Raw genomic sequence first — 20,650 nt, 5'->3', positions numbered from 1 at the left:
ATTATTGTTTATATTAACATTATTTGAATCTAATATAATAATTTTTATTATATTTTCTTAATTAATACTTATAATTGATTATATATCTTTATAGCCTTGTAGTCAATTAGGTTTTTTAAGAATACTAGTCATCAAAGATATATATAATTGATTAGTAGTATTTCGAGCCAAAATGAGCCGAACACGAGCGAACAAATCTTTGTTTGTGTTATTCGTCGAGCCGAACACGAGCTTCTTAGCGAGTCAAACACGAGCTTCTTAGCGAGTCAAACACAAAGCGAACAACAAGGATGCATTTTGACAGCCCTACCTACAAACACCCCCTAATCCGTTAACGGGAAAGGCCCTAAAATCAGCTTTTCTTCTCCTACTTCCGCCTTCTGCTAACCCAAACCCTTGACGAAAAGCGTTTACTTTTTTCCTCTACACGCGATCGCGGGTTATACCCGCGATTCCGCGTTCGCACGCAGCTTCCCTCGCTCGTTTTACGCCTCTACCTCTCTCGCTCACGAAACCTAGCCGAGTCCGCCGAAAGCCACGAACCTTCGCTCTCCTTCGCCGAAAGCCATTCGAAGCCGTTTGTTGCTCTCCGTCGCTGAAATCCAGGCTCCCCCCTCCTACACATCCTCCGTCGCTCTCCTCCGGGCGCCCTCCGTCCGCCTCTGCCGAAAGCCAGGTATATTCTTCCCTAGCCTAGCCGTTGCTGTCTTGTTTTTGGTTGTGATTCACATTAGATGTGACCGGAGCTATGATTTTATTGCTTTACTATTGACATTTGTTTGTTGGTCGCCCTAGGATAGCAAGTCTTAGCTTTACTGTTCGAAGCCGTTCGTTGCACTTTACTAGCATGCCTCTTCTCCATCTATTTAGCTTTAGAAGGTGTCTGCTCCTCCTCCATCTGGTTTTGATTAGCCTTTAACTGTCATGTACTGTCAGTGGGGTAAGCGCATTCATTATCAAGTAGGATGTAACTCCAATATTTTAGTTTTTTTTAGGATGTATATCTTCTCCCTAGTATAATTATTTGCCTTAGGATTAGTCTTTCTCTCTATGATTAGTCTTCTCTCTTGATTTATGATAGTCATCTTTTCTTTTTTGATCAGTCTTCTGCTTTGTTTCACAGCAATCACATCACGGGCCCTAATAAACCTTGGGATTCTTCATACCTATCTACATTTAGGATTGCCTTTCTAACTATGTTCAATAATCATAAACTTGAGCTCACATCTTCATCTCGAGGATTTTCATACTATATAGAAGAGATCAATTATCTTAAAAAAATACAAGTAGAATATAAAAAGATTCCTTAATTAGAAGTTTTCTTCTATATCACTCAATATATAATTAACATTAAGTGCAATATTCTTTAAAAAATTGTAAAGCCCCAGAAAAATTATAACCTTGTTTCAGTTTCACATATAATATGTGAAAAATGTTGTGATTACTTTTGAAAAAAGTGCATGCAACTAAATGAGCCCTTAATATTATTTAATTAATTTTTGGTTTAGCACACGTAATTCCTCTAGAGATTAAAGAAATATATAGAAGATAAACATTTATCTCAGCTACGAATGAAAATGCCTCATGACCTGATTGCGTAATTATAAATATTGAATAAAACTTGCGTTGAAGGATTAAAAAAAGAGGATGTATAGATTTAAGTTATCATGGTTGAAATTTGTTTAAATTGCTTTGCGAAGATTATTCTAACATCTAAGGCAATATTTTTTAGGGATGAATGAAAAATAAGAGTTCATAAAACTAGCTCCCAACTAGTTAGGATATGGTTAATGATGATGATGCTTTTCAATTTTTATGCCTCAAGCTAAATCTATTACCTATTTATGTTGTTCGCGGAGTAGTAATCCTAACTCTTTTCGGGCTAATTTATAGAAAATAATAACCCATAAGTGCTTGATTAGATGCTTATTCAATTATATTTGGTGTGTGTGTCTATATATATATATATATATATATATATTTGAAATGCAAATATCCATGGTTTGTGATCATAAATCCTACATTAAATGGTTTCATCTAACTTTATTTTTGCCTAATTTTTCTATTTTTTAATTAGTAAATGGCTGTATCATTCAATTTTTATTTTTAATGCAGGTTTCTGGTTTTGTTGAGATGAACTGGAAATTTCCAATCAACTTTGGGTGAGTTTTTCTTTCGTCTGAAACTTCAAATTTTTTCTCTGGACATGTTGAGAATTTTAATGCTTTGTGCTATAATAAATTTTGATTTGGTTGATGGTTTTGAAGCTTAATGACGTGCTTCCAGTGAAAAACGAATGATGGGAAATCTTGGTTCTTTTTCTATAGATATACATTTGCAAATTTGTTTGAACATTTTTTATACCGGAGTTGACCAAAACCACATTATGAAAATGAATTTTATTACTCAATGGCAAATATGGTTACAATCGTAGACACTTGGAACTAGGAAATAATAAAGACACAACAAGACTCAACTAAGACTTAGGTTGAAGGAGGTGGTGCTGTGGTTTAAGGACGAAAAGCTCACATGGAAGTAGGGGAATAGCTAGAAGGCATCAAGGGATAGGTGTGGTTGACTGTTGGATGGCGGGATGGTGGGCGGCTACAAGATATTGTGAGGTGGCTTCAACAGGGAAGTGTTGGAAGGGTCAGATAGGCTCACGACAACAAGGAGAGGAGTTGTGAGGCTGCGACAGTATGCCAGATGACTGGGCAACAATATGACAGTAAGGGAAGGGTTTGTGGGGTTGCAGTGGTGATGTTGGATGGCGGACAGGGGTATAGCAGCAAAAGCAGTGGCGGGTTTCAGCAGTGAAGGTGGAGAACTGGGACAGTGAAAATTGCAAAGTAGGTGGTTGGTACATTGAGGGGCAGTGAAGGGGAAAGAGCGTGGACTGCGAGACAGGAAAGTGGTTTGTCTGGGGACTGCGACAGTGAGGGAGATGGTTGGAAAGGTTTCAAAGGAGGTCGGTGAGGATAAATCTCCTCGTAAGATCAAACTACATCTGGAGCACTATTCTATCCTTGGGGGACGGTTACCACCTGGAACGATTTATAGCCGGAGCTCTTTCTTGTCTTCAGATACAACCCTAGAAGGGGAACATCAACAACCGATGACTGTCCTAAATAGAAGCGTATGCAAAAATTGCCTAAACACTCAGAAATAACAAATATATAATCCCACAGTAAAGATGAGTGGGCTCTGCTCCAAATATGAAAGAAGTACTTGCTTTGAAGGATTGTTAGTCCCCCATTGGCCTAGACCGAATTGGTCTAGGGAAATATTATGGCATTTTCTGCATCTGGGACAAAGACGCTCCTCTTCAATAATATCGCTCTTTTGGGCCAAAGATGCCCAGCGTCAGTCTCCCGGGGTTGTGGGAGCTGCGACCTCATTCATCAATGCTTCTGTCGTATCATGATATGGAGTCATATTTGTTGCATTGAAGGTAGCATAAATGTTATAGCCTCCTGGTAAGTCAATTGTTTAGGTTGTCATTCCAAACCACATCCTGATAAAGTAAGTATTTGTTATCTTTTAGCACAAACTTAGCTGACACTATAGATAAATGAGTATTCTCAGGAATCAGGTCTCGATCCACCACATATGTAAACTGCTCCTCCCACTTCTAGTGCTCCGCTGGACGTATTTGATAAACAAGTATGTGAGAAGAAATCAACTTTAGGACGAAATTTATGGCAGGTCACGCCACTGGCATTAACAACAACTCAGGAAATACTTCTCTGATTGGACATGAATCTCATTGAAGAATTTTCTTACCCACCAAGCTCTTAAGATAATTTACAAAGCTCCGGTTCATCTCTTATATCTGGTCATTTATTAGTGGGTAAACTACTGAACTAAATCTATTCAAATGACTTCATATAATTTTTCAGAAGTGACAAAAGAGCATCATCACTTGCGTGTTGGACCTCCCTCAGTTGGGGCAATTCGGGAAGGATCTTATATATTTGAAAAGTTTGAATTTCTTTTATCTGGAGTTGCCATGCCTATGATATCGGTTTCTCAAATTCATGGCCTTTTTGGACATTCAATGTTGATTCTGCTGATGCTTCTCTCAACATCTGCAAAACGGTTGCTCGTGGTACCACAATCTCATACTAGTATGAACGCTCATTACCTCAAATTTACAATCTTTTAGAACTATTGTCAAGTCAACTGGAGTCTTTCTCCTGAGTTCTATGGAATCAATGATGTTTCTTCTTGGTTGACTGGAAGTTGAGAATCCTTTCTATAGATTTCATTTTCTCTCAAGTCATTGTTTATTTCTTAAACTACCCACTGATCCGTGAAAGAGATCATTCGATTGGTTGTGCAATATAATTTAATATGCGCAAATCCATGACACTTGAAATATTTTTTGGTTGGGATGGATTTAGGAATACTAGCTTGCTTCACCTATTATACACTCTTAAGCAGTTTCTTCTCAGGTGGGGTCAACTTGGATATTCAACTAGGTGTACTCTGATTGTAAGATCCCGGTTTGAATTTTGCCCGTAAGATATGAAAGTCTCCCGATGATGTAGACTTTTGAAGTTGGGGTCTGAAAATTTGATCTGTAGTGACTTGGTAGGAACTGGCGCTGCATCTCTCGTTTTATCTTCGATAATGTAGTAATTCAACATTCTCTTCTCTTTGTTGAAAAATCTTCAAGTTCACTCACCATTGAGATGATTGTTTTTGTGTTTACTGGCGTCTAGTTTCAACATTCCATTTGGTGGGACATTTTAACGCTCAAATATACATTCCAAGGTCCGAAGCCACTCGATGAACTCATCCAGATCAATGTGGTGGTCGAAATATGACAAATCCACCTTCACTTCAAAATTTTAGCTTCTTAGATAATTTAGGTCAAATCTTTGGAGAGGTTCTATATCACTGACATCCGTATGGTGGAAGAGATTGTCTCTATTCCTTTGATCTTGCAAGTCAAAATTGTGGCTACAGGTGACCCATCTGGAGACTCATCTAGATGGTTTCTTTTTCTCAATTTCAGCGAGTCGTTGTCGCACTTGGCTGAGCTGTTGTTGTACTCTTCCATGGGAAACTCCTGATTGGAGTTCAACTATTGCTCCTCAGTGACATGATTAGAGTTTGGGTTATGTATGTGGAAGAGGGTGTATAAAAATGAAAATGTTGTAGGATGGGAAAGAAATTTTGGGTGGTCGGATTGAAAAATTAGCAGAGGGGAGGATTTTTGTGTGGAGGTGGAGTTGGGTTTGGATGGATGCTAGAAACCCTAGGATATGACTAAGGTTAGAATAGCTATGATACAAAATGATACCACATTTAACCCAAACCACAATAGGAAAACAAAGTTTATTACTCAAAAACCAATAGGGTTATAATCATTATACAATTTGAAATGGGAACTAACAAAAATAATACGACTTAACTTGTGCTTAGGTCGAGGGAGGTGGTGCTGCAGTTTATGGAGGAAAAGCTCATATGGAAGTGGGGGAATGGTCGAAAGGCATCAAGGGATGACTGTGGCTGACTACAGGATAGATAGGGTATGGTGAGATGACTGCAATAGGGAAGTGGTGGCAGGGCGTCAGATGGATCAGATAGGCTCATGATAGCAAGGAGAGGAGTTGCCGGGCTATGATACGTAATTGAATGGCTGGACAATGATATAACGGTAAGGGAAGGGCTCGTGGGGTTGCGGTAGTGATGCTGGATAGCATAATAGGGGTAGAAGAACAAAAAAAGGAGTGGCGGACTGCAACAACGAAGGTGGAGTTTTGGGACAACGAAAGCAACGACTCAGGTAGCTGGGACATTGGGTGGCAGTGAAGGGGAGGGTTATCAGGGATGTGACAACGAGAGGGATGGTTGGAAGGTTACAAAGGAGTCGGGTAAGGATAAAGATCCCCGCATGATTGAACTACAGCTGGAGCATCACATATCCTTGAGGGATAGTCGCTGCCCTAAAAAAGTTACAACCGGATTACCCTATCGTCTTCAGATATAACCCTAGAAGGGGAACACTAGCAGCCGATGAATGTCCTGTATAGAAGCATACACCAAAACTGACCTAAGCATACATAAAATAACAAATATATAGGCTGTGTAAAGTGGAGTGGGCCCCGCTCCAAATAGAAGGAAAACCCATGCTTGGAAGGACCGATCAGTCCCGCCTTTGCCTCGACTGATCCAACATCTACTGCGTTTGGGGCAAAGATGCCTTGTGTCAGTAATATTGCGGCAACTGCCGCATATGGGGCAAAGACACCCCATGTCATTTTCAGCCACTTTTATGCTGATATGTTGGTTCTTGCACGACACATTTTGGAGATTAATTGGCCAACTTATTATTTGTATAGTATAATTACAATGCCATAATTTGAGTTGGGCTATAATGGCTTTTAATTTGAATTCTTTCACGAGAAACTCACATAAATTTGATTCTAATTATGTTTTTTGGTCAATTCTTACTGTTGTTTTATCTAGTATTTAATATTTTGAGTCTTTTTAGAAGTAGCAGTTGATCTGCAAGTTTAGCCATGGGATTATTATAACTGTTTAATTTTAGTTACATTATTCTTTATACATGGGAATTCTAAAGCGTGAAACATTCTAAGAATTTGTTGAAATTTACTCAACACGAAGAAGTGGGTTGAAGTCTCACAGGTTCTTCTAGTTTTCTTTAGGGGTTGGGTTTGAACAATCCGATTTTGAGCCAATTTGCCTCCTGCTAGAAAATAGCTTTCATACATGCTGGCTAGTTTGAAATCAATTTTCGTTTTGTACCAGTTTGATTTGAACACCACTCTGCTAAAGTTTGAGTCTAGCCAACTCAAACTGAATTATTTTTCGTTCTTTCTAGTTTATTTATGTTCATATACACATGTTTATGTTACATGCAATCATAGCTGGCTTATATCGACCTAGGGCCCGTTCAAAGATTGAACTGAGCTAAAAATTTTGCTCATGACTTTTCTTGTTTAGCTCTATTCGAGATCAGTTCGAGTAAAAGAATTTACTTCAATCTTCTAACAAAACATCACCCCTAATTATATTATCATGTTTGTTTTTGTAAATAGTCTTCAAGTCACTGTTAAACCAAATTTAGTAAATTGTGTTGGAAACCTCCACCGAATTCAGATTATTGCTCTTTTATGCATCATTTTCTTACCCGATCAACTTCAAATGCCCAATACAAGTGTTATGTTTTACCGGCTAACTTGTCTGGATGAACCTAACTACTCGGTTACAATTTTATTTTGTTTTTCCTAGTTAGGGGAGAGCTGTTTTTGGGTCAGTTGTGAAGGAGGCTTTAAATCTTGGCACCATATAATGATAGCTGGTTTATAGCTTGGATAATGTATTTTTTCAGTGCTAATTTTGCTGATCTTTAGTATTAACCAGAAATAATAACAGGATTAATGTTGATAAATAGAAAGGACAGTTTCAGTAATTCATCATACTACTTCATAGTTTTGTAATTTTCTTCCCGACCATGTAGTTTGAGAAAATCCTTACTTGTCGAACATTTTATGTTAATTCACTGTTGTAATTCCAAGATTGTGCTATGATTATATTATTTGCTTGACAGTAGGTGATTTAGACTCTAGTATGCCTGAGACATTTATCTTTTTCAACATATTTCTTCTCACAGTCGTACTCAAGAGCAACAAGGACAGTCAAATTTTCCAGAAATACCAACCCATTCTTGGTATCCTCCATCTGTGGGTGGTACATCACATCCTTCCACACCTGGTAGCTCATCGATTACAGGACAGCAAAGGCCGTTAGATCGACCGCTGTCCCCATCACGTGGTCAGCCCTCCCCTGCTGAGGCAGCAGGCATAATTGCTCGGTTGAAGGATAAAAGGTAAGATTTTAGGAATGGAATTGAGTAAATTTTTTTAGTTCAGATAATTATAAGCTGCACTCGTAAATTATTTTCATTAGAAAATGTGCAGGGTTGTCTCACTGTAGCAAGCACCCTTCCTTTCTGTTTTCACATTCTTGATAACTAAATAATATGATCTACTGTCTAGTGATCCAACAGATAATTCTTGATAACTAAATAAAACCGTTATCACCAAATATATGATTTTTTTTATAATGCTGCTCTTTGGCTTGATAGTTTTTTTTTATCAGACTCCACTGTATTAGAAAAATAGAAGTAAGTTATTGCCCACTTATATACTCCACTTCGATGAAATATCAGTTAATGCATAGCCATGGATGCAATTTCGACACCACTTCCACACACACACACACACCCCCCCCCCCCCCACCCCCCCCACTCCTAAAGTTTGCCTTAAATATGGACAATACTAGGGTGATGATTAGAATTGTAACCTCAATCAGGTTTGAATTCTTTTTTCATTGAGCTGCTTCATCAATTTTTTTGATTGTAAAGATGGCATAAAATTGTGAGATCCATAAGATAAATTCCCACATCCAGTTGTGGCACAACTGAAAGCCTTGCATCAAAGCACTGATTGGTATCTGCTGCTGTTCCTCTGCTTGTTCATTTTATTTTTTATATTACTGGCTCTCAAACATTATTGCATTTGAGAAAAAATCGGTGCTGACAACTGCAAGTTAGTAAACAATGAAAACTTCCCTTAGTTTCCCTGAATAGACCTTCCTTCAATGTCTGGTTTAGTTGGTTTAGTCCACTTATCAATGTTTCAAGTGTAATTCTTAGTTAATATAATGATAAACATGATTAGCAAAATTTTTTATTTTAAGGCTATATAAATTGTTTTTGTTGTTAAATTTTTTAAGACTGAAAAAAAGATATCTTTTTATTTCATCGTTTCTCTTACATTTTATTTGTGATCAGGTTTCTAATTCTTGCATCTTGTGCTTGAAATGTTGGCAGCATTGACGAGCTAAGAAAACTTTTAAATGACAAGGAGACATACAATTCCTTTTTTAATTCCCTCGAGCAAGTCAAAATCCAAAATAATGTAAGTTGCTCTTTCAATCTCTTTACTTTGTACGTTGTGCTTTGAGTTAAGATAATTCAAGCATATGTTGAGTAGCGCATTCCTTGTCAATCTGGAATTTAAAGATAGCGCTTCTTTCCATCAGCTTTTTCATATGAATCCTAATTATCATTTCTGTCGTTCTGATTTTATTGTACTATTCTGTGTCATTTTAATAGTTTGTCCCTTAGAAAGTATCTTCTCGGCTTTATAAATGTCAGCCCTTTTTGCATTACTGAATTGATTAAAAATAGACAAGTCTCATCAGTGAAGCATTACCGCCAATTGCATGGTCAGAAAATTATTCTGGAGTTGTTGCTGTATTTTCTGTAGCCTGGAACGTTGCTTTCAACTCACCTAGATTCTGTTAAGGGTATTAGAATTCATTTGTGCGTATTGAAGCTAGCATTTTTGCTTTTATCAAGGGCTACATGCACAAACTCTTCACTTTGCAATTAGGAGCCTTGTGTTTTTGGACAAATTTTTTTGATTAGAAATTTTGCTCATATTGGGATTCTAAGGGTACTCAATTTAAAGCTATTAGGAAATTGCCATTTCTTAGCAGAGTCCCGGCTTTTGTGTGTATGGTGTGTGATGATCAAACGGATATGCAAAGCTATTGTTGTTAATGTCTAGAGCATACTTGCACATAAAAAAAATGTTGTAGTGTAGTGATAAAGCTGTACCTAGACTTAAACCGATTTCAATTTATTTTAATTCTTTAGTAATATTGGAAATGCAAATTTTAACCTTCGCTAGTGAAAACTGTATGGCTATAGGAATTGGATTACACGGTAACATTGATTTCAAGAGTTTGTTGTTGTATGACAAATGATGCTTAGTTATGCTCATCATTTTTTACTTTTTCAAGTGATTTGTAGTGATGACTATTCTTAGGACTACAGACGAACCAAGCCGAGTTGAGCAAGGGTTGTGTACAAGTTTGAAATTGTTTATAAAATTGGAGCTTGAGCTTCAATCGACCTTTTGGGGCTATGTTCAAGTTTGTGCTTGTTTATAAAATTCGAGCTTGATCCGAACTCAAACTAATGGAACTTTTGTGTGTTTATGTTGAAAATTTGTTCATTTATCGTTTTAATTATTTGATTTTGGTTCATGTTTATTTCATATGATGATAATCAAGTCATTATCGAGCTGATTAACGAGTAGTTTTATCAAGCTACTTAATTTTTATGCAAGTGATCTTTATCGAGTATATTAAAACTATTGTTTCCGTGATATTTATTTATTTTAATCAAATAAGTCTTATAGAACAAACTAATGAGTAGTATGATTGAGCTACATATTTTCAAATGAACTTTATTAAGTTTATAAATGAATTACTTGTTGAACTTACAAAAATAAATGAACTACTGAATTAATAAGAATAATTAAAATAAGTATATTAATGCACAAAATAAATGAACAACCAAACAAACATGCTTTTATTTTACTTTATGTATTATACAACAACAATAAAACAACAAACCTTAATCCCACTAAGTAGGGTCGACTACATGAAATTTTTTTTTCTATAATGTCCTATTGAGGGTCATATTTTCATTTAATTCTAATAGATTAATATCATTTTTATACAATATGCCCAAGTCTTTTTACGTCTACCTCGGCCTTTCTTAACATAAGTCAAATCTAAAACATTTACTCTCATAACCAGATCATTTGATGGTCGACGTTTAATGTGACCAAATCATCTAAGACGACTCTCTCTAATCTTGTTTGCCAGTAGAGCTACACTAAGCCGTTCACAGATAGATTCGTTTGTTAAGCCACTCATCCACCCAAGCATTCTCATCTCAACAACACTTAACTTTGTTTAATGCTTCTCTTTTGAAGGCCAACATTCAGCGCCATGAAGCATTGCAGGTTTCACCATCATCTTATAAAAATTTCCTGTAATTCTAAGCAGTACATTCTATACTTTATGTACTATAAAATTTTAATTTAGTAAGATATAATTGAGCTTCTCTTTTTTTTTTTAAGTGAAATTGAGCTTTAATTGAGTTTTTTCTCAAGCATTAAATTAAGCTCTAACTGATCTTATTCATAAGAATTAAATTGAACTTATTCATGAACTTAAAATGAAACTGTTCATTGAGCTTTTCTTAATGACCTTTTTTGTGAGATTTAAATGATATTATTCGCAAACATAAATGAATCAAACAAAAAGTTATTCAAGTTTATTCATTTAACAATCTAATATTTGTAAAAGTGCTCTAACTTTAATTAATTAATGAAATCTGGTATTTACAAAAGTATTCAAATTTGTTTAATTAATTAATGAAACAAACGTGAACTAGTTTTTGCCGAGTCGAGCTATCAATGATTTATCAAATGCTCGGTTCTTTTGCAGCCCCAAATTTATTCTGTCTCTTTCTATTTTTTCCTTTTTAAACATTAATGATGTCAATAGAAACTTATCTTGATCAATGCACTTTAGTTGACAAATGTTTTCATTTCAACCAACCTTACAAAATGATCCATTGTTAAGGTATGATGGAATTTCATGTATCTTATGGAAATTGAGGGGTGTCTGCCTCTTTCTATTTTTTCCTTTTAAACATTAATGATGTCAATAGAAACTTGTCTTGATCAATGCACTTTAGTTGACAAATGTGTTCATTTCAACCACCTTACAAAATGATCCATTGTTTAGGTATGATGGAATTTCATGTATCTTATGGAAATTGGGGGGTGTCTGCCTTTCTTACCAGAACCAATCATTGATAAGTTAACCCAATCCTATTTTACCTTGAGGCATGAATGAATTTGAAGAAAATGGTTTGCGATAAAATGGTAGTATCAAAAGTGAGGCCTTTGCATATGAACTTTGGGCCCTTTAGATATTACTTTGCTCGTAATTCTAAAGCCCCAGCTCTGAGACTTTTTCCTTAGATTTAGGATTTTTAAGCAACCTTTAGGGGACCATGCCTTAGCATATTCAAAATTGAGTTCTTAGCTTCTGACTATTGTATTCTTTCGACTGAATGTAGTTTACAATACACATAACATGCAATAAACTAGGGTATTTTATCGCTAAAAACAAAGTTCTGTGGACCTTCTTTTTGATTTGAGATTTCTATTTTCTATATTATAATTAATTTAGCAATTTATTTGTTTAATGGAAGTCAATGTGATGTCCTTGTCTCAAATTTGAAGTTTTTAGAGCACTTGTGAAGTAGCATTGTACAAATTCATTTTTACTTTTATCCTATTCCCATTTTTTCAAATTTTCATCTTCTTTATTCTCTTGGCTTTTTTTAGTAATAGTTATGTTACTATGGATTGCCGAAACATATGCAATTAGGATATAGTTAGATCGACCAGGATTACCAAAACGTAAGTGAAGTAGGCGGTTCTTTCTCTTGTGATTGTACTCTTCTGTGATCAAGGGAGAGCATCTTCACTTGCTCGCAAGATTTATTAGTTGATAGAGTTATCATTTTGAGTTAAAGTTTGAATGTTTAACCTCCCATCTAGAGTTTAATGCCACTCGATTAGAAGGGGGACATGGTGGTACCTTAGAATTGTGATTGCTTGCAAAAAATTGAAGTCATAAGCCCAGAGGTTGAGCTATGTTTTAACTTGCTCATGAAATCTCAGAAGGGTCATTGCTTGCAAGAATTCAAAGCTTATGAGCCAAAGGGACAAAATAAGTGAAACTTCCAACTCACAAGCCAATGGGTCAAATTGAAAAATTTTGGGCAATACATCAAAAGTATTCTCTTGAGCTCCATATGCTGATAAATCCAATGTTTATTTTAAAATGCAACAAACTCACGAGTTCAAAGGTGAAGTTGAAGAATTCAACTTTTGAGCTTCACCTCAAAATGTTTGTCACCTTTGAATGCCTCGAGCTCGCTAAGGTCAAGTTGCATGAGATTGCTTGTTCGCTCGTCCAAGGGAAAAACTAAAGGGTTGACTGAAACTTCAAGGTCAAGGGCTGAGTAAAGAAATCAAAATCAGAGAATCATGAAATAAAGTATATTCCTTCTCAAAACTCTCAGCTCATAAGCGCAAATGCCTAACCTAAACTAATTAGCCTAAGGGCCAGTGTAGCAACAGTTAAGTCAGATATTTTAAGATTTTGGTTGAAAAAGTTAATTGAGGGCATCAACCTAGAAGTGTTTTGCTGCTCAAAAACCAGTGAGCTCCCCAGCCTGGCTGAACTACTGCAAGCCTGAACGGCTAACTAAACGCCATCTCTTTAATAAGCCAAAGGACCGGGCAAAGCAACACCTTCAGCTCCTTAGCTAAACTTCTCTTTTATCTCGCACCACCCAAAGGGCTGTCTAAATGAAAATTTTATTTCCATAACCTTAATGGTTGTGGTAACTAACCTTTAGGTCATAATCTGAAGGACTGAATTAATGAAATTTATCTTTCTCCATGATGAGAGGAGTTAACTCTTGGGTTTGATCAATATGCTTATTAGTTGAAAGATCCAAAAATGAAAAGAGGATGCAATGAGCTGCACATGCTACAGTTGACACAGGTAACCCATTGTGCCAGTTTTTAACTTTAAGAAAGATATGAAGTATGCTGATCTTGTGCATGTTTGCAAGTGCACATCTACTGACCAGTTAACCATTGATATTTCTTTTCTGCATTTTAATTTCGTAGGTTGAGCCTCTTTAAAGCTAGTGCTCTGGACTACTTTAATAAGTTCCAAGTTCTAAGAAAAGAAGCAAGTAGGGATGTACTCGCTAATTACCCAATTATAGGATTGCTAAATTTTCTGCTATCATGAATAAGCATTTTTATCGAGAGGCTTTACCGTGAGAAGTGGGAAGATTCTTTTCACACAAACAAGTGGTAAGCCCAAGTGCTAATTAAACTTTTGGTATTATGCTTGCCCAGGAAAAATATGACAATCATTAATGAGAGTTTAGCAGTATCATTGTTTTTTTTGAACTATTTTTAAATTTTTAAATATAATTTTTTTTATGCAGATAAAATAATTGCCAGCTTTAGCTTGAGTTGCCAAAATCCTTAAGTTAACGACAGCTTGCCTTACCTCTTAGTTTCACTATTTGATTGAAAAAATCTTCTTTGTTCTCATTTTGATCATTCCTTATAACAATGTTCTTTCATGAGAACGTCCAATTTTAGCAATGCCTGTTATGCATTGATTGCCAATTACTTGCCAATTACTTGCCCACGTAGACATGAAATGATCTTTGGCTGCTAAAACCATCAATGAACTTTCTGGATTCCATTATTATTGCGGAAATTTGCAAGTCCCATTACGGGTTAATTGCTTAGAAGAGTTGCCAAAAGGCTCCTGATCATTACAAGCAACCATTATCTTTTTATGCTGGTTTCTATGCAAGGGAACCCATGCCATTTTAAAATATTAGCTTCCTAATCCTTTGATGAAATACCATTTTATAGTTCTGCACCAAAGTTTTGAGCTATTACTAATGTGGGTCAAGATGATAGCACACATGTTTTCATATTTGCAACTTTTATGGGTTAGGCTTAAGTTACATCGGTGCCTAGCCTAAGAGTAATTTTGTCTTTTGTATGCCTAAGTGCAATTTAGTCTTTTGTCACTTATTATCGTTGAGTATAAACATGACTAATATGTTTAGGGTAGGGTTTTGCATGAAATTATTATTGTGAGTTTTAGGTTTAGGGTTTGGGAGAGATTTCTTACCTCACGAATTGTAGGAATTGGGAGAGATCATCTGCCTCTCGAATTATAAGTGTTTATCCTTTATTTTATTTGTTTGTGGTTATATTGTTTCTTTAGGAGAAATAAAATATTTGGTTTGCCCTATTTTCTAAGGAAAATTCTAACAAATTGGTATTAGAGCTTAAAGATTTGGGAATCAGATCGACAAAAGGATATATTGACGGGAGTTGAAGCAACTGTGATTGCAGATTACGACTACAGAAGTGCTGCGGAGGGATTGCAACATCTAACACTCTGGTATTGAAGGGGATCAAACACATGACTCCTTGCTCGACGACAAAGACTCAAAACTTCCACCTTCCTTCTTTTGTCGCGCCTTAGCAGTATAGGCGCGATCAAGCTACTTGGATGGGATGTACAGGTGACGCTTTCTGTCACCTCACCTCATGAAATAGTCATGACTGGAGGCATCGTGGCATATGAAGACCCTGCGGTGGACAGAAGACTTTGTCACCTCACCCCTCGATACAGCGTGGATCGAGGCAACAACGAGATCAGAGCTATTAAGCGTACATGTACGAATTGGATCAAAGATGGGTTATGACCTTACATCTTAGCCATTTACGACATTTTAACATTCAATAGTTTCTCCTTCGTGATCGAAACTTGTTATGGGAGGAATGTCGATCAAGAAAGTATATGATTTAGAGAAGAAATTGGAGGAAGAGGCGAGCCAAATTAGATATGAATTGAAGGAGCATATTTTTACCATGGAGGGGATGTTCACAACCCTAGAAGAAATGAAAAAGAAGATTGCAGAGCCTCACACAAGCCCTCAGCCGCTTGTAGTGGGATCGAGTGACAACATTTGGAACAGACGCGAGCAACAACAATCAGAAAAATTCATGCGACAACATGGCAACATTGTTGTCTCAGGCGGATATGGAGTTGCGATATTGGATGAAGGAATGGAAAGCATATTCGAGTGTTAACACTTGGAAGGAATGTCGCACCATTTGGGTGGCTGAAACGAGTGGCAGTAGGCAAAATGTGACGACGTGCAAATCAGGGTTGGAGAATATCAATTGGAAAGATTTTGACATGAAACAAGGAACAGTTGTGGATGGGACACCGACGGAGGGCTACATCAAACCGCACCAGTTTTTTTTGTTGTTGTTGTAACCTTCTAGGCAGAAGGCAATTTTGGTGTTTATGGGGACGAGCAAACTAATTATGGGGCACGCTAGACTTATGGAAGAATAGAAATTAATATGGGTAGGGAAAGGGAACCCAACCCTCTCTTTATGGGTTGAATGAACTTTGATCATGGAAATTGTGGAGGAGACTCACTCATTAGGAGCTGAAGTTGCCGATCTTTGAAGCAGATGGTGCTTATGATTGAGTTTATCGTGTGGAGAAATACTTTATTGTGAATGGGCTGATGGAAGAAGAAAAATTGATTTATATTTGGAATGAAGTGTTCTTTCACGGATTGTTGGAGCTCTTCCCGCGTAGGAGGGGGAATTTACACGAGCAATTTTTTGCATTGGTTCAGGAAGGATTTGTTAGAGTATAGGAAGGAATTTGAGATGTTTTCCCGCTGTTTGCGAGGGATGTCAGAAGAAGTATTTGATGAAACTTCATGAAAGGATTGAAGCAGAGAATTGAGCATCACTTCTCCTGTTGAGATTACGAGGATTGAGGGAAATTATGGAATTAACGCAATTGGCTGTAGATAAAAATGCAACGGAATAAGCTAATAATAACAACACACCGAACTGCTACAATCACAATAATACCAAATGCTCAAACAATGGAGAGGCTTCACAAGACAAAATACGGGGCTACGATCAAATGCGATGCTTGAACGCCTTATAGAGACAAATTCAGGAGAAGTGAGCCAAGATGTTATGTTTTCAGTGTGATGAGAGGCTTTTTCCAGGACACCATTGCAAGAATTGAATATTACTTGTTATTGTGTGACAATGAGGCTGAGGATGGAGAAATAGAGACAACTGAGGTGGAGGAGAAATACTCACTTTTTTCCACCTTGCAGACAAGTTGTCTTTTGGGAGCGAGTATTGTTACGCCAGTGTCTAGCCTAAAGGAAATTTGTCTTTTGTGTGCCTAAGGTCAATTTAGGTTTTTGTCATTTATTATCGTTGGTTGTGAGTTTTTTAGGGTTTGGGAGAGATTTCCTACCTCTTGAATTGTAGGAATTGGGAGAGATCGTTTACCTCTCGAATTGTTGGTGTTTATTTTTTATTTTATTTTTTCATGGTTGCATTGTTTGTTTGGAGAAATAAAATATTTGTTTTGCCCTAATTTTTAAAGAGGATCCTAGGACTTTGCTTGTTCATTAAAGTAATCCGGTCAGATGGAATATCTTGACCCTGTTCAATTAATGTGGATTCGCTGCACATGTATAATTTGCTTCAACAGAGTGGCATTGGATCTGCTGCACAAGAGGCTTGCTCCACAGTGGTTTTGTCATCATTACATGCTTTTTGGCTGCCCCAAACAAGCATCACAATATAGCAATGACATAGGATGGGCTTCCGTACAATATGAAAACTAGGCTTATCGTATGTTCTATAATGCTATGAATCCCACTTACGTTGCTAGGCGCTTAGCAGTTTTAACTTGTAGCTTCTGTTTATCAAGTCATCATTGCTTTGCCTTATGCAGGAATTATTATTATTTTAGTTTTGAGCTGTGCTTATGATTGATATTTTTATTCATTTTTATCAGTTACGGGATGAACTCCAGAAGGAAACATTGCAAATTGCAAGTAAGGCACTTGCACCATAAGTTAGCGCAATTCTTGATTTCTTGAGTTTGTGATGATGATTTCTAAAGTGCATGTGTTGCAGGGGAGAACTTAGAGAAAGAACCTCGAATTTTGGAACTTAAAAATCAGGTGAGCTGCTGCTGCAAAGTAATGTTACATCATTCTCATCATCTTCATCAAATTTTCACGATTCTTTGGGCCATCTTTTCATCAATTTTTTTTTTCCAATTGACAGTTGTACTTGATAAATCTATTTTACCCAAATATTTTTTTCATAATTTTGTTTCAATGAACCTACTGTCCACCCTTTTTTTTTTCTAATTTAAGAACGTTAGTTTTATCTATCCACATAATGGTGAATCATCCATCTTCCATTACAGATGCTCAAATCACTGAAATGTATTTTTAACTACTTCATTGGATGTTGCTTCGACTGCTCTAATAATTATTTCTCTATATATTCTTAGTTTTATTAAGTATCCATTTTAATATTCGTATTTTTATCACATGCAACCTGACTAACAATTATTTTCCTTACCACCCAACACTAGCTACACTTGAATCTTTTGGTTATTTTTCTCACATAGTCCTCTTTAAGGCGGAATATAAAATTTTTATTACATTTTCTTTTTGAGGCACAATACTTATTTCCCGCATTTGCTGCAAATCCAGTGTACCATCATTCGCACCACAGAGCTGGCTGCTGCACAGGAGAAACTAGCAGATCTACAGAGGCAAAAGGAAGAAATGCTCAGAGTCTATTCTCCTTCGTCATTATTAAAGACGCTAAGCGGTAAGTCACGTGTTATTCATCCTATGGATAAGATGCCTTATTCTTTCTAAGAAAAAATAGACATTTTATTCTTCTATCACTCTTCTTTGACTTCATATATATTGAATAATAAATGTTTATGCCTACCCTTTACAACCTAATTTAGATGAGAAAATAATGGAAGAGCAGGTTAACATTGATTAGAGCGGACAGGCCTAAAAGTCCATGCCAGTGTGCTCCACGGATAAAAGTCAACCCGAACTTTAGCCTCTTGTTATTCACTCGCTTCACATTTTAGTTTTGTTCTATAAGCTTGCTGCAAGATTCTTGTAATCAAGTTTTATACCGTTCAGTTTCAATTTCTTTTTATCAGCAGTTGATTTAATATTTTTTTTTTTATTTAATTTTCTTAGCATTTACGTCTGGATTGTTTTTTCCCTTTAAATAATGTTGTTTCTTTGGTCTTTTGAGGACTTTGACATGAGTTTATGTTTAGATGTTTAATCAGAGATTCTGTACCTGAGATATTTTATTCAAATTTTAAAATGTTGTAGTTCAATCATCTATTTTTTTCCCTAAACATGTGTTTGTTTTTAGTATAATTTGATATTGCAATAATAAATGTCTTGCTTTTAAATTGGGAACAAATCTTCGAATATATTTCAAAATTCTTCTCTTAGAAGTGATTGTAAGCTGAAGGATTTTTATAATGGTAAATGATATTTTTAGAGGCAAGTCAAATACTCCACAAGGTGCTTGTTTTTATTTTTGAGCAAGTTAGGTGCTGTTATAGTGGCTCGTACTTATTTTTGAGCAAGTTAGGTGCTGTGGCTCGTACACCTCTCAGTTTGGCGTCATTGTTAGGGCACACCTATGCAAGCATTTTCGTAATGATATAGCTTATGAGGTTTTGTTTTTCCTTGATTTGAGAGATGGGTGTTAATACTTCAAATATTGAAGATGTATTAGTTTTTTGATGACTGCTCGATATGAGATGATGAGGTGAAAAGAGCATCAATTGTTTGCGAAGCATTGATACATTATTGGAATTATGTTATATAAATTTAAGGTGAAATGACCATAAGTTCCAACGTGTTAAATCTTTAGGATGATCTTGAGTAGATAGAGGTCAAAGAGGAGAGCCATGCTTTAAAATGGCAAGTAATCCATGATTTGGTGAGGCTTCGTCAGATACTTCATGCTGCATATGTTTGTACGTATTACTATATTTGACCAGAGACTAGATGAGCTTCACCCTAATTGTGAGGCACGATGCTTGACTTCAATTATGCAAGATTTCTATGAACCAACTCTTCACAACATATTATAAAGATGATATGGATTTCAAGCAATATTCAAGGATAAAATACAAATTAAATAGAGTTTTCTTTTTTCTTTTATCCTTTTTTTTTATTTTTTGTTTTTTGTTTTCTCCAGTGGGAGATGGGTGTAGTCCTATACATATTCCTCGATACAAATATCCAAATCTCCTAAATGGATTTCGAGCAAAATTCAAAGATTAAAAACAACTTAAATAGAGTTATCTTTTATTTTTTTTTTCCGTTTTTTTATATTTTGCTTTCTGTTTTCTCTAGCGGGGAGATGGGTGCAGTCCTATACATATTCCTCCATGCAATTATCTAAATCTCCTACTCTATTCCACATTGCCATGCACGTTTTGAAAAGTGAATTCACTGCCGTATTATGAGCGACTTATTTAAGGAATTATATTTTGTTGTTGATGCTATTTTGAAGTCGATTTCTTTACCGCATCACAGATGGAATGGATAAAATTGAAAAGGAATCGGAGTTATTGCACAAGCAGCTTCTTGAGAAGGACATTGATCTTCCAACTTTTGTACAGAAATATAAGAAGCTTCGAACAACATATCACAGGCGTGCCTTACTCCATCTTGCTGCAAAGACTTCTGGTTGAGTCCTCGTTGGTACTTGCGAAGTATGTGCTTCGATATTTTAGTGTCTGCTACATACCTATTAATTGTTCCGTTATATATTTGTTTCACAGTGATTAACTTTACTGTACATTTAATGCCATACTATATGCCGTTAGCAGCTTATGTATCTCTAGATGATACTAAATCTTCCTTGTGAATTTTTTTTGAGATCTTGGCAAATATACATGTTTTGTACATTCCAGTTTATTGGGTCTCTGAAATCAATAAATGGTGAAGTTGTGAGCGCTGCTGCTGTTGCTTCTGTATAAAATTTGAGAGGGCTGGGTGGGTTTGAAATGTTTTGGGATTGGTTTACATGCCCTGAGCAGGTACCCTTCTTGTTTCATCAAATATTATAATATTGTCTTATTTTGTTCAACTAGATTTTGTTTATTTGAAAACAGCCTGAATACATGATTTAGTGGTTGTGTGAGTTAAGAATATCGTTTTAACTTAGGGGCATTTACATTCCACCCAATTTCTATTTATTTACATTTCTAACAC

At 36.1% G+C, this 20,650-nt stretch overlaps 1 protein-coding gene across 1 annotated transcript; it reads left to right on the top strand.

Annotated features, from left to right (window-relative positions):
• Positions 1–355: 355 nt before the first annotated feature.
• LOC110023569 (vacuolar protein-sorting-associated protein 37 homolog 1) lies at positions 356–20,353 on the top strand. The gene is made up of 8 exons (XM_020723050.1): positions 356–676; positions 2,116–2,162; positions 7,646–7,861; positions 8,867–8,954; positions 17,380–17,419; positions 17,502–17,548; positions 18,092–18,212; positions 19,970–20,353. The coding sequence occupies exons 2-8, from the start codon at positions 2,134–2,136 to the stop codon at positions 20,125–20,127; spliced, it is 699 nt and encodes a 232-aa protein (XP_020578709.1). The 5' UTR covers positions 356–676; positions 2,116–2,133; the 3' UTR covers positions 20,128–20,353.
• Positions 20,354–20,650: the final 297 nt, after the last annotated feature.

This window comes from Phalaenopsis equestris, unplaced genomic scaffold (assembly GCF_001263595.1).
Source record: "Phalaenopsis equestris unplaced genomic scaffold, ASM126359v1 Scaffold000224, whole genome shotgun sequence".
Taxonomy (NCBI): Eukaryota; Viridiplantae; Streptophyta; class Magnoliopsida; order Asparagales; family Orchidaceae; genus Phalaenopsis; species Phalaenopsis equestris.
This window is presented reverse-complemented; position numbering and strand designations above follow the sequence as displayed.

Bases quoted from the DNA above. Each gene is read 5' to 3' on its own strand.
- LOC110023569 (XM_020723050.1), top strand. From the start codon at position 2,134: ATGAACTGGAAATTTCCAATCAACTTTGG. The intron at 17,420-17,501 runs GTAAGGCACTTG...CATGTGTTGCAG, and splicing joins GGAAACATTGCAAATTGCAA to GGGAGAACTTAGAGAAAGAA. The intron at 18,213-19,969 runs GTAAGTCACGTG...ACCGCATCACAG, and splicing joins ATTATTAAAGACGCTAAGCG to ATGGAATGGATAAAATTGAA.